The sequence below is a fragment of the Pelophylax lessonae genome, assembly GCF_965119305.1.
Source record: "Pelophylax lessonae genome assembly, chromosome: 10".
NCBI classification, from domain to species: Eukaryota; Metazoa; Chordata; class Amphibia; order Anura; family Ranidae; genus Pelophylax; species Pelophylax lessonae.
In genome coordinates, this window is record NC_138777.1 from 55,153,004 (window position 1) to 55,167,959 (window position 14,956).

General features: G+C 46.7%; 1 protein-coding gene across 1 annotated transcript in view; it reads left to right on the plus strand.

Annotated features, from left to right (window-relative positions):
• Positions 1-634: 634 nt before the first annotated feature.
• CCDC73 (coiled-coil domain containing 73) overlaps positions 635-14,956 on the plus strand; it is a gene marked incomplete at its 5' end in the record, with an annotated part of 225,926 nt that continues 211,604 nt past the window's right edge. The window contains one exon of the mRNA XM_082270483.1: positions 635-703. Within this exon, the coding sequence (XP_082126609.1) occupies positions 635-703 (69 nt within the window). The remainder of the gene's footprint in view (positions 704-14,956) is intronic.

Sequence of the window (14,956 nt, forward strand, 5' to 3'; positions counted from 1 at the left end):
CAGCGTTCAGGCATATTTACCTTTTGCTGTCTGAATGTGCCGATTGTGGAACTTTTAAATTTTATAATAGTCTACTCTGAGCCCAGGGAGGCCACCCATCAAAATTATACCATCCATCTTAAGGAGGCTATTTGCAAATTTTAGAGCGAGCTGGGTCCTGGAGGCCCTCAGATTTGTAGTTACCCTCACACTAACGGGTGAAGGAAAATTTAAGCACAAGCACTTTTTAAGCAAGAAGATTTGTTCAGCACCTTTTGTCACTTTTGTGGTGGATTACTTTCACTGGAAGATTTTTTTGCACTTTATGGATTCACTGACTTTATGCAAAATGTATGTTATGCAGCTTGTGCACTCAATGAATTTTTGCACTTTATGAATTAATGAATTATTTAATATTTTTATGCTTGAATCATTTTTTTAATTATTTATTCATCTATTTATTCAGCACTAGCACTTTTAGATTCGGCACCTCAAATTGCTCTTTTTCTCATGTTTTTCTATCAATATACCTAGGGTATTCACCAATCTACAATTGCCCTCGGTCGACTCTAGCTCGAGAGTCTTGGCCTCACTTGACATTGAGAAGGCTTTCGATTCTGTGGCCTGGCCTTACATGTTCACTGTGCTCGAGACCATGGGTTTTGATTCAGAGTTCCTAAAATGGGTGAAGCTTCTATATTTATATCAAACGGCCCATGATAAGGTGGGAGGCAAGCTCTCGGAAACCCTTTAGAGTCGGGAGGGGGTACAAGGCAGTGCTGCCTGTTGTCTTCTGCATTATTTGCAGTGGTGATGGAACCAGTGGTAATGACCTTGAAGTGTGCTACTATGGTAGCTGGTATCTGAGTGGGAACTATACTGGAAAAAGTGGCCATGTATGCGGATGACCTCATACTATTTTTAAATGACCCGGGCCCTCTCTTAAGGAGGCTCTACATATTCTTTCAAACTTATCTAAGTTTTCTGGTTTGAAGGTTAACTGGGGAAATCACAAATACTGCCCATTGGCCCTGATGCTGGTTGAATGGCTGATCCCAATCTACTGAACAGATAGAATTCGGTATCTAGGCATAGTGATTTCTCCACTCTCCTCAGATTATTGTGAATTGAATCTAGTCCCTCTACTGAGAAACATGAAGATCAAATTAAAGGCCTAGGCCAACCTCTAGCTGTCTTTAGTGGGCAGCATTAATCTATTTAGGATAAAATTACTACCTGGGTTTCTTTCAGTTACAACATTCCCCTGTATGGATCTCCAGGAAATATTTTAAGCCACTTATCTCCAGTTTGAGGTATTTTCTTTGGGGTTCTCAATAACCGAGGTTTAAATGAGCAATGTTACAACGACGCTGGCTGCAGGTTGGGTCGGCATGTGCTGATCTTTATAGCATTTTTTTGGCGGCTATGATGATGCACGCCCATAATTGGCTGATAGCGGATGACTCCAATGCCACTGTGGCCTTGGAGGCATCCTGTATGAGGCGCCTAAAAATCTTTTGTACAAAGGTCCACATGCACACCTTCCCTTGACAATTGCAATGAAAGCTGCCCTAAGGGCTTGGTCAGTAACCCGAGCGGAGGGACCTGTTCCCCCTGTGCACATTTCTCCATATACTCCATTGTGGCTGAAACCGGAACTCCCGGAATTTGCCTCAATACCTGACCCCCAGGTCTGGGCAGTTAAGGGCATTAAATACCTAGATCAAATCTGCTCAGGTGGAAACTTAACCACTTGCTGACCAGCCGCCGTAGTTTTAGGTTGGCTCTAATACACAAAATGACATACTTGTACGTTCCTTCGTGTAATAGATAGTGAGGGCACGCACACGCTGCCGGAAGCATGCACGCGCACCGATTGGCCAGAGGGGGAGCGGGTCACGTGGACGCCATGTCCGCCGGCCATCCGCGATCGCTCCCCATGGAGACAGAACAGCGCCCTGCCGATGTAAACGTTGCAGACCGCTGTTCTGTCAGAGATAAACACAGGGATCCCGTGTTCTTCCTATTTAGGAACACAGGTCTCTGTGTTCATCCAGTGAGTCAATCCCCCATACAGTTAGAAAGTATCCCCTAGGGACACACTTAACCCTTTGATCGCCCCCCGGGTGTTAACCCCTTCTCTGCCAGTGTCATCATTACAGTAACAGTGCATATTTTTAGCACTGATTACTGTATTAGTGTCACTGGTCCCCTCAAAAGTGTCAGGTGTCCGATCTGTCTGCCACAATGTCGCAGTCCTGCTAAAAATCGCTGGTCACCGCCATTACTAGTAAAAAAAAATAAAAATGACAAAAATCTATCCCCTAGTTTGTAGACGTGATAACTTTTGCAAAAAAAAACCAATCAAAATACATTTATTGGGACTTTGGTAATTTTGGGAATACATATTGTGCAAAACTGAGAAAAAAAAAATAGATTTTTTATTTATTTATTTTTTATTGGGAATGTTTCATAGCAGAAAGTAAAAAATATTTGTTTGTTTTTTTCAGAATTGTCACTCTTTTTTTGTTTATAGCGCGAAAAGTAAAAATCGCACAGGTGATCAAATACCACCAAAAGAAAGCTCTATTTGTGGGAAAAACAGGACTTCAATTTCATTTGGGTACAGCACCGCACAACCGCGCAATTGTCTGTTAAATCACGCAGTGCCGAATCGCAAAATAGGGCCTGGTCTTTGAGCAGGAAAATCCTCCGGGGGTTAAGTGGTTAATATTCTTTTGATGCAAGAGATACAACAAGGTTGATATTGATATAGAAAAAGGTGTCGATCACTTATTATATTTATAATCGCAGAAAGGATCAAAGGAATAAGTGTGGTAAGAAAAAGCAGCCAAAACACCGCTCGCTGGGATAACGGCTGAGCGGCTATTTAGCCACATCGGCTGGTATCTTCTGAAAGCCGACCGCCGGCTCTAAAAAAACGTACTGGGCTGATGCCTGCAGCTGCACCCATCATCCCGGTACAAGCACTTCTGTAAGCCAAAGTACAGGGACGTCAGTTTGTGGGAAGCGGTTAAAGACCTTTGATGTGCTGAAAGAGCAGTTTGAGCTTCCTAATGTCTATTTCTTTATATATTTACAGCTCAGGCATGCATTTCAGGCCCTAAAAAATTCCACAAAGTGTGGGATATTTGGATTGAAACCCCTTCTACTAACCGGACCCAGACCTTTCGAGTTAAGTAGCTATATCTTCTTCAGTGTTCCGGTGGGCGCAAAGTGCAAGAGCAATTACGGGGACCATGTTTGGCTTGACATCTAGTGATCTGAGGTTTCCACCTTTTCCTAGTCCTTGCAATGGACACCAAAGTCCTATAAAAGACCTAGGGTAGCGAGTGTATTACTAGTTTAACCACTTGCTGACCGCTCACATGGAGGGTACTGCGGAAAAGTGGTTCGTTATCGTCCAGCAACGTAGACCTACGTCGCTGGATACCGCTCCCTCACGGCGCCGGAGGCTCGCTCCCGCTGTATTCAGACACAGCGGGAGTCGGGCCAGGGGAGGAGAGGCGGTGATCACCGCCGTTCTTCCCCAATCGTCAGGGATCAAGTGAGGAAATCCGCCTACTTGTGTAAACAAAGCGGGCGGATCTCCTAAGTGACAGACGGACAGATTACAGGATTCAGCATAGCTGAACCTGCGATCTGTGTCTGTGTCACACAATCCCCTCCCCCCACACACGTTAGTAAGCATGAGGCATACATTTAACCCCTTGATCACCAATAAAATTAACCCCTTCCCTGCCAGTGTCATTATTACAGTAACAGTGCATATTTATAGCACTGATTACTGTAGTAATGTCACTGGTCCCCCCCAAATGTGTAAAAAATGTCAGTTATGGGTCCGATCTGTCCGCCGCAATGTCGCAGTCCCGTAAAAAATCGCAGATCGCCGCCATTGCTAGTAAAAAAAAATAAACACTAAAAATGACAAATCCTTCCCGTAGTTAGTAAACGCGATAACTTTTGCGCAAACCAATCAAAATACGCTTATTGTGATTTTTTTTTACCAAAAATATGTAGAAAAAAACAAATTGGCCTAAAATGTTAAATTTTGATTTTTAAATTTTTTTTGGGAATGTTTTATATATCAGAATGTAAAAAATATTGTTTTTTTTTTTCAAAATTGTCGCTCTTTTTTCCAAAAATTAAAAATCGCACAGGTGATCAAATACCACCAAAAGAAAGCTCTATTTGTGGGGAAAAAAGGACCTAAAATTTATTAATATAATTAATTTGGGTGCAGTGTCGCACGACCGCGCAATTTTCCGTTAAAGTAACGCAGTGCCGAATCGCAAAATATAGCCTGGTCAGGAATGGGGTAAAATCTTCCGGTCTTAAAGCGGTTAAAAATACGCTCATTGAGAATTTTTTTTGTCAAAGACATGTAGCTAAATACATTTTGGCCTAAATATATGACAAAAATTGAATATATTGGATATTTTTTAACTGTCAAAGTAGAAAATGTCAAATTTTTCGCAAGATTTTCACTCTTTTTTTTCAAAAAATTAAAAGCGCAGAGGTGATCAAATACCAGCAAAAGGAAGCTCTGTTTGTGGGAAAAAAAGGACATAAATTTTGTTTGGGTACGGTGTTGCATGACCGCGCAATTGTCAGTTAAAGTCGCGCAGTGCCAAGTTGAAAAAAGTGGCCTGGACGTAAAGCAGGAAAATCCTCCGGTGGTAAAGTGCTTAGGTGCCATTTTAGGCACTACTGTTGTTATGTTTTATCTTGTTGTTTTTTATGTGTATGTATTGAGCCTGGGTATGCCATATAGGCTCTGTTTTATATTTAATATTTTTTGCCAAAAAGCAATAAAGAGAATTTTCAAAAAGAAAAGTTTGTCGACAAAAAGCCCCTTTGTTTTTAAAAGCCTCAGACATTCCTAAAAGCACCTCAGATTGAAATACAGTTTTGACTAAAATTTCTTTTTTTATCAGGACAAGTAGATTGGGACCCTAATTAAGTCCCTTAGACCAGTAGTTTTTTTATTTTTTCTATTTGCACAGTACCACTTCCACTTATGCCTGAGTGGCCACTGATCTCCCCCCCACCATCGCCCGCACTCAGAGCCGGTGTTCCGTGAAAAAAACCATACCCGTGAAAATTCCCTACCCTCGTCACTTCCGGTGCACCTACGTCGCACCTACGTCATAGAACAGCTGAGCAGGATACCATTGCGCATGCTCAGAGGTCCGGAGGGTAGGGAATTCACGGGGTACTGTGTTGTAACGTTACACCGCATCGGGAAAAGGGAACGGCATCCTGGAGCAGTGAGAGGAGAAGTGACAGAGTGGAGAGATGGCATCAGACCGTACACACACACAGTTTGATTATCGCCCCCTATCTCCTCCAAGGGCTGCTCATCTCCCAGCAGCAGGAAATGTGGATAGGGGGCGGTAATCACACTGGGGGGGAATATTAGTTTATGCTTTGGATTTTTGTGGAGAAAGGCAGATGGGCAGCTATCTGTGAGAAGTGTAATCAGGATGACGTGAGGGGGAGGGGGATTTTCTAGAAGGAGGAATGGGGAGAATATGTGCTAGGAGTAGGGTTTGAGTAGAGATGGGGGGGAATGTTTGTGCTAGAAGAGGGTGGGAATTTCTGCTAAGAGGGGGGGAATTTATGCTGGGGGGAAGATTTGGGTATGGAGGAAGAATTTGTGCTAGGAGAAGGGTAATTTGGAGGTGGCTGTGGATTTAGAGTTTGTGTGGGGAAAGGTCGGCTGCAAAAACTGCCCCCAATATGTAAAGCAGCAAATAAATCGGGTCCAGGTGTGCAAGTGGAATGTGAAGGGTAGGGGAACACGGGCATGGAAAGGGAAGGTGTTTAAGCACACCTGGGCAGCAGAGGATTTAGTTGTGCCATATATTCATTCAAACGCAAAAAATAGTATTTTATATTGGAAAAGTCGCAGTGTTTTATTAGTACATAGACATTCAATTATTCATTTAAAAAAAAGAAAACACAAACACGGAAAATATTTGAAAAATAGTACAAAATATACAAATACATATAAACAATCTATAGTCAGGTTTATTGGTGAGGAATTGGGGGGGATTTGTGCTCGAAAAAAGGATGGGGGGGGGGAGGTGTGTTCTAGCAGGAGAAATTGGGTGGGATTTTTACTAGGAGGAGGGAGGGATTTGTGCTAGGAGGAGGGAGGGGTTTGTGCTGGCAGGAGGGATTGGGGGGGTGTTCTGGCAGGAGGGATTGGGAGGGAGATTTGATTTGTGCTGACAGGATGGATTGGGGGAGGGATTTATGCTGAGTGGGGAACTGAGGAAGGAGTATTTGTGGTAGAAAAAGTGATTGGGCAATTTGTGGTGGGAGGAAGGATTGGGAGGGCGATTTTTGCTAGAAGTGATTGGGGGGGATTTGTGCTAGAAGGAGGGATGGGGGATTTGTGCTAGGAGGGAATGAGGGGATTTATGCAAGGAGGAGGTATTGGGGGGTAATTTGTGCTGTGAGGGTGGATGGGGGGATTTGTATTAGGAGGAGGGATTGGGAGGGGGATTTGTGCTGAGAGGAGGGATTGGGCGAGGGTGGATGCTGTGAGGAGGGGTTTGGCCAGGGGATTTCTGCTAAAAGGAGAGATTGGGATGGGGTTTGTGCTGTGAGGTGAGATTGGGAGGGGGATATGTGCTAAGGGTAGTAATTGGGAAAGGGATTTGTGCTAGGAGAAGGGATGGGGGGGGGGGGTGTGTGCTAGAAGTGATGAGGGGATTGGTGCTGGGGGAGGAATTGGGGGATATGTGCTAGGAGGAGGGATGGGGGGGATTGGTACTGGGGGAGGGATTGGGGGGATATGTTCTAGGAGAAGGGATTGGGGTTTGTGCTAGAAGTGATGGGGGGATTGGTACTGGGGGAGGAAATGTAGGAAATGTTCTAGGAGCAGGGATTTGGGGGGGGGGGGGTTGTGCTAGAAGTGATGGGGGGATTGGTGTTGGGCGAGGGATTGGTAGGATATGTGCTAAGAGGAGGGATGGGGGGTTGTGCTAGAAGTGATGGGGGGATTTGTGCATGGGAGAGGAATTAGGGGGAAATGTGCTAGGAGTAGGGATTGGGGAGGGGGGTTGTGCTATAAGTGATGGGGGATCGGTGCTGGGGGAGGGACTGGGGGGGAAATGTGCTAAGAGGAAGTGATGGGGGATTGGTACTGGGGGAGGGATTGGGGGGATATGTTCTAGGAGAAGGGATTGGGGGGTTGTGCTTGAAGTGATGGGGGGATTCGTGCGGGGGGGGGGGGTTGGGGGGAAGTGTGCTAGGAGTAGGGATTGGGGATGGGGGTTTGTGCTAGAAGTGATGGGGGAATTGATGTTGGGCGAGGGATTGGGGGGATATGTGCTAAGAGGAGGGATGGAGGGTTGTGCTAGAAGTGATGGGGGATTAGAGCTGGGGGAGGGATTGGGGGGGAAATGTTATAGGAGAAGGGATTGGGGGGTTGTGCTAGAAGTGATGGGGGGGGGATTGGTGTTGGGGGAGGGATTGGGGGGAAATGTTCTAGGAGGAGGTATTGGGGGGTTGTGCTAGAAGTGATGGGGGGATTAGTGCTGGGGGAGGGACTGGGGGGATGTGTGCTAGGAGTAGGGATTGGGGGGTTGTGGTAGAAGTGATGAGGGGATTGGTCCGCGGGGGGGGGGGGGAATGTTCTAGGAGGAGGGATTGGGCGAGGGGAGTTGTGCTAGAAGTGATTGAGGGGTTTTGTGCTGTGATGGGGAATTTGGGGGAGTAGATTTCTGCTAGCAGGGGGGATTGGGGGTGATGTGAATTAGGAGATAGGATTGGGGGGGGGAAGGTTTGAATGGGGAGGAGGGGGGCTGTCAGGTAGGTTGTTCGGGGCTCCCCTGATTTATAATGGCAGCTCTGATCTCCAGTGTGAAAAAGTGATTTCTCTTCCTACAAAGCAGAAAGGAGGAGAGGAAGAAAATCACTGACAGATCATTCTCAGCACAAGCCGGGTCCAGGTCCCCCATCCCGACATTGGACCCGGCCTCACCGCTAAGGTTACATCAGAACTAATGACACTTTACTTACTATCTCTCCTTAGTCCAAACTATAGATAAGACGAAGAAGCAGTGGCTGTGATCTGTGAGCGATGTGTAATCTCCGATCAATCCGCTATAGGGCGCTATGCCGGCAGCGAAAGAAAAACACTCCGTCTCCGTGGCAACCTAGAGTAAGAATGGCGATGCTCCGCCCTCGCGGGGAATGACATCACCGCCTTCACCGCCAATCAGAGGAAGCGCGCTCCGCCATTGCTTGGTGATCAAGTAGTGTAGAGAGGCACGCGCTGGCTGTATGGCCGCTCATCTCCCCTCCAGACTGACAGGAGAGGCCGATACATACAGTGGGTACGGAAAGTATTCAGACCCCCTTAAATTTTTCACTCTTTGTTATATTGCAGCCATTTTCTAAAATCATTTAGGTTCATTCTTCTTCCTCATGAATGTACACATAGCACCCCATACTGACAGAAAAACACAGAATTGTTGACATTGTTGCAGATTTATTAAAAAAGAAAAACTGAAATATCACATGGTCCTAAGTATTCAGACCCTTTGCTGTGACACTCATATATTTAACTCAGGTGCTTTCCATTTCTTCTGATCATCCTTGAGATGGTTCTACACCTTCATTTGAGTCCAGCTGTGTTTGATTATACTGATTGGACTTGATTAGGAAAGCCACACACCTGTTTATATAAGACCTTCCAGATCACAATGCATGTCAGAGCAAATGAGAATCATGAGGTCAAAGGAACTGCCTGAAGAGCTCAGAGACAGAATTGTGGCAAGGCACAGATCTGGCCAAGGTTACAAAAAGATTTCTGCTGCACTTAAGGTTCCTAAGAGCACAGTGGCCTCCATAATCCTCAAATGGAAGACGTTTGGGACGACCAGAACCCTTCCTAGAGCTGGCCGTCCGGCCAAACTGAGCTATCGGGGGAGAAGAGCCTTGGTGAGAGAGGTAAAGAAGAACCCAAAGATCACTGTGGCTGAGCTCCAGAGATGCAGTCAGGAGATGGGAGAAAGTTGTAGAAAGTCAACCATCACTGCAGCCCTCCACCAGTCGGGGCTTTATGGCAGAGTGGCCCGACGGAAGCCTCTCCTCAGTGTAAGACACATGAAAGCCCGCATGGAGTTTGCTAAAAAACACCTGAAGGACTCCAAGATGGTGAGAAATAAGATTCTCTGGTCTGATGAGACCAAAATAGAACTTTTTGGCCTTAATTCTAAGCGGTATGTGTGGAGAAAATCAGGCACTGCTCATCACCTGTCCAATACAGTCCCAACAGTGAAGCATGGTGGTGGCAGCATCATGCTGTGGGGGTGTTTTTCAGCTGCAGGGACAGGACGACTGGTTGCAATCGAGGGAAAGATGAATGCGGCCAAGTACAGGGATATCCTGGACAAAAACCTTCTCCAGAGTGCTCTGGACCTCAGACTGGGCCGAAGGTTTACCTTCCAACAAGACAATGACCCTAAGCACACAGCTAAAATAAAGAAGGAGTGGCTTCACAACAACTCCGTGACTGTTCTTGAATGGCCCAGCCAGAGCCCTGACTTAAACCCAATTGAGCATCTCTGGAGAGACCTAAAAATGGCTGTCCACCAACGTTTACCATCCAACCTGACAGAACTGGAGAGGATCTGCAAGGAGGAATGGCAGAGGATCCCCAAATCCAGGTGTGAAAGACTTGTTGACTCTTTCCCAAAAAGACTCCTGGCTGTATTAGATCAAAAGGGGGCTTCTACTAAATACTGAGCAAAGGGTCTGAATACTTAGGACCATGTGATATTTCAGTTTTTCTTTTTTAATAAATCGGCAACAATGTCAACAATTCTGTGTTTTTCTGTCAGTATGGGGTGCTATGTGTACATTCATGAGGAAGAAGAATGAACTTAAATGATTTTAGCAAATGGCTGCAATATAACAAAGAGTGAAAAATTTAAGGGGGTCTGAATACTTTCCGTACCCACTGTAGCTGGAGCGAGGATTAGGCTTTTCCTCCCTCCAGCCTGAAGGTGGCAATAGAGAGCACCGCTGTGCAGTGAGGGAAGGCTGTCCTTTATTTATCTCCTTCTCACATTGCTGGTGGATGGAGACGATCCCCAGTGTGGTCTGTAAGTAGGGGGGGGGGGTGAGGGGGTGACAACTCAGCACCAGACCTTCCCTCTCTACTCCTCTGACACCCTTCCTCTCCTCCTCACTCCTCTCATCACACCTCTCCTCCTACTCACTCCTCTCCTCCTCACTCTCATCCTCCTCACTCCTCTCCTCCTCACTCTCATCCTCCTCTCCTCAAACCTCTCCTCTCCTCCTCACATCTCCCCTCCTCCTCACACCTCTTTTCCCCTCCTCCTCACACCTCTCCTCCTCATCACACCTCACCTCTCCTCTCCCCTCCTCCTCATCCCTCTCCTCTCCTCCTCACATTCCTCCTCTTCACCTCCTCACACCTCTCATCTCACCTCTCATCTCCTCCTCACACCTCTCTTTCCTCCTCCCCACACCTCTCATTTCCTCCTCCCCACACCTCTCCTTTCCTCCTCCTCACACTTCTCCTCCTCCTCCCCCCACATCTCTCCTTTCCTCCTCCTCCCCACACCTCTCCTTTGCTCCTCCTCCTCACACCTCTCCTCCTTCCTCACACCTCTCCTGTTCTCCTCCTCCTTACACCTTTCCTCTCCTCCTCCCTCCCACCTCTCTTCCTCTTCACACCTCCCCTCCTCCTCACACCTCTCCTCCTCCTCACACCTCTCCTGTTCTCCTCCTCCTCACATCTTTCCTCTCCTCCTCCCACCTCTCTTCCTCTTCACACCTCTCCTCCTCCTCACACCTCTCCTGTTCTCCTCCTCCTCACACCTTTCCTCTCCTCCTCCCACCTCTCTTCCTCTTCACACCTCCCCTCCTCCTCACACCTCTCCTCCTCACACCTCTCCTTTCCTCCTCCTCACTCCTCTCCTCCTCACACTCCTCCTCACACCCCTCCTCTTCTTCTCATTACAATCCTCCTCTACTCCTACCTCTCCTCCTCCTCCTCCTACCTCTCCTCCTCCCCACACCTCTCTTCCTCCCCACACCTCTCTTCCTCCTCACACCTCTCTTCTTCATCACACCTCTCCTCTTCTCTCCTCCTTACACCTCTCTTCACCTCTTCCTCACACCTGTCTTCTCCTCATCCTCACACCTCTCCCCTCCTCACACCTCTCTTCCTCCTCACACCCCTACTCTCCTCCTCTTCCTCACACTCCTCCTCACACCCCTCCTCTCCTCCTCCTCACACCCATCCTCTTCTTCTCATTAAAATCCTCCTCTACTCCTCACACCTCTCCTCCTCCTCCTACCTCTCCTCCTACCTCTCCTCCTCCTCACACCTCTCCTCCTCACACCTTTCTTCCTCCTCACACCTCTCCTCCTCCTCACACCTCACCTTTAATTTTCCTCACACCTCTCCTCCTCACACCTCTACTTCTCCACACACCTGTCCTCCTCACACCTCTCCTCTCCTCCTCCTCTTCACACCTCTCTTCCTCCTCACACCTTTCTTCCTCCTCACACCTCTACTCCTCCACACACCTGTCCTCCTCACACCTCTCCTCCTCCTCACACCCCTCCTCCTCCTCACACCTCTCTTCCTCCTCACACCTCTCCTCTTCTCTCCTCCTTACACCTCTCCTCACCTCCTCCTCACACTTGTCTTCTCCTCATCCTCACACCTTACCTATAGGTACTGTAAATGTCTCCTAAACATGTACCATTTAGGAGATATTTACCTTACATGCAGTCAGTGACATCACTGGTGCATGCGCACTGATGGAACGGCCGCTCGTGCCATTCCTTCAGAGCTCTGTGCCGTGAACATCGGCTCTCGTGCGCATGCGCGTGAGTGATGTCATCACAGCTCCAGCCAATCAGGTGGCTGGATGCTGCAAACCCGGAAGAAGGGTGACTGAACATGTGAGAGAGGTGAATGGGCGGCACTGCGGGGCTTCGTTCTAAGGTAAGTTTTTTTATAATCAGCTAATATGCGATGCATACTAGATCATTATGTGTTTGTCTTTCAGGTGTTTGTTTTTTTTTTTTTTTTTTTTTTAATTTTCTGAGGCTTACAACTTCTTTAAAAGTGTAGATAAACACACTTAGGGCTCTTTCACACGGGCGGTCCGATCAGATCCGCCTGTCAGTTTTTTAGGCGGATCTGATCGGATGCCCCATTCAGCCCTATGGAGCAGCGGATGTCAGCGGTGACATGTCCACTGACACTCGCTGCCCTCCGCATCCGATCCTGTCCGTGAAATCCGGAAGGATGGAAACCCTATTTTCCATCCGTCCAGGGGATCGGATTGGATGGGATCGGATGAGAGCGGACAAGCTGTCCGCTCTCCTCCAATTTCCCATAGAGAGCAGCGGGGCTCTGACACCTCCCTCTCCGCACTGTGTGCGTGTGTGGAGACGGAGCTGTCATCCGCTGGCTCAGCGGGGATCGGCGGATCGATCCCCGCTGAGCAGAGCACGGTCCGCAATGGAAGGCAGACCATGTGAAAGAGCCCTAAAGTAGATATGGTGATGAAAAATATACGAAGATTATTACACATTACAAGGGCCTTATGTATAATAATTAGTATTATATTTGGGTGCTCCCCTTACCTGCCAATCAGATTTGTATCTACTTTGATGTTAGAACGCCTGTCAGGATTTTATTGCTCTTTGTGTCTCTATTCGGTAGATTCACTCCCTATTCATCCTGTTTATCCTGTTTACCGATATCACAAGAAAATCCCACATTTTGGGTGTCACACAGAAAGGAATAAAAGGGAAGTCTTCCAGTGGGGACACTAGTTCTGGTGACAACTAAGGATTCCCTCACTTTGAAGGGATTTCCTCTCACTTCCTGTTTTGGCTATGGGACAGGAAGTGAAGGGAAATCTCCTCAATGGGACACAGGTCAAAAATAAAATAGACAGGGATTATAACCCTCCTTTACTCTATTCAATATAGTGTTGTGTCTCGCCGTGTGTTGTGTCTCGCCGTGTGTTGTGTCTCGCCGTGTGTTGTGTCTCGCCCGTTGGGGGAATTTGGCCCTCTGAGAAAATGTGTTCTCCCAGGAGGTGGGGCTATGGGAGAGCGCAGTGACTATCGCTAGCGGCTACGTCTGCTGGCAATGTTCACCTGTAAAAATCCAACATGCTGATTGCACCCAACTCGATTGATGGGTGTAGCCAGCCTGCCCATGGATGTCTCATGTCTCATCCGTCGTATATCTCGTATCTCGTATCTTGTCCATCGTTGATTGAATTGAGCCCTCTGATCAAATGTGTAGCCAGCCTGGCCATGGATAGATCTCATATCTCATTATCTCATATCTCATATCTCGCCCTCTGATCAAATGTGTTCTCCCAGGAGGGGGAGCTATGGGGGGCCTGTCGGAGAGCACAGTGACTATCGCTCGCTGCTACGTCTGCTGGCAATAATCACCTGTAAAAATCCAACATGCCGGTTGCACCCAAGTCCATGGATGGGTGTAGCCAGCCTACCCATGGATAGATCTCATATCTCATTATCTCATATCCTCGCTCTGTGTAATTATTTTGCACAAAGCAGCCCCAATCCTTCTTCTCTCGGGTCCCCCACGGGCTCCTCCTTCCTGACAGATCCCTAAACAGGAAGCAGTTTTCTGCTATTCGTTTCCATTCAGACACATAGATGTAGCTTAGCCCCGCCCCCTCTTTTCTCATTGGCTCACTGGCTGTGATTGAAATCAGCGGGAGCCAATGGCTCAGCAAATGAGGAGGGAGAGGCCTCGGAGAGCAGCTGCTCTTTTTTGTGCACATCGCTGGATCAACATGGGACCTCAGGTAAGTATTAGGGAGGCTGAGGGGAACTGCTGCACACAGAAGGCTTTTTTATCTTCATACATAGAATACATAAAGGTAAAGATCTTGAGCCTTTAAGACCGCTTTAATTGAAGCTGAATGTTAGAAAGTGTTTGGTTACTATGTACACCTGCATCAGATTCTGTGTGCATCAGTTTTAGTAAATGTTCCCCAACGTGTTAAAAACAAACAAACATGTCAGCGCATGTCAATGCAAGCACAATTAATGTGCATCCATGCAAGCTACATGCAACAGCCATGGTGTGACACCAGGAAGGACTGAAGCCTGTAATACTTTTAGTCAGCCGGTAGGGGGAGCTATGACCACACATCTTTCCAAACTAGTATATTTCTTCTAAAATATCTCATTTTCTTTTTAGAGGTGCAAGCAATGCTGAACACAGAAGGCCTTCTTGCATATTTTTTTGTCCTTTGGCCATTTTGAAATGTGATTCTTATAATGTGCTCTACAAATTGAATTATGCAACATAAGACAGGTTTGTAAGTTACAATTAAAAGTGTAAATATTTTGGTACTATGTCACACTAACGGACTAAAGTAGATATGGTGATGAAAAATATACAAAGATTTATACACATTACAAGGGCCTTATGTATAATAATTAGTAGCATATTTGGGTGCTCCCCTTACCTGCCAATCAGATTTGTATCTACTTTGAGGTTAGAACGCCTGTCACGTTTTTATTGCTCTTTGTGTCTCTATTAGGTAGATTCACTCCCTATTCATCCTGTTTACCGATATCACAAGAAAATCCCAGATTTTGGGTGTCACACAGAAAAGAATAAAAGGTAAGTCTTCCAGTGGGGACACTAGTTCTGGTGACAACTAAGGATTCCCTCACTTCCTGTTTTGGCTAAGGGAAAGGAAGTGAAGGGAAATCTCCTCAATGGGACACAGATGGTCAAAAATAAAATGGACAGGGATTATAACCCTCCTTTACTCTATTCAATATAGGGAAAAAAAGTATTTTTTGCCTTCTACTCCAAATGTGAAACAACTCTAAAATTGAACTACATGATCTACGTGCGGTGGACTATACCATTTTTGCAATTTATGAG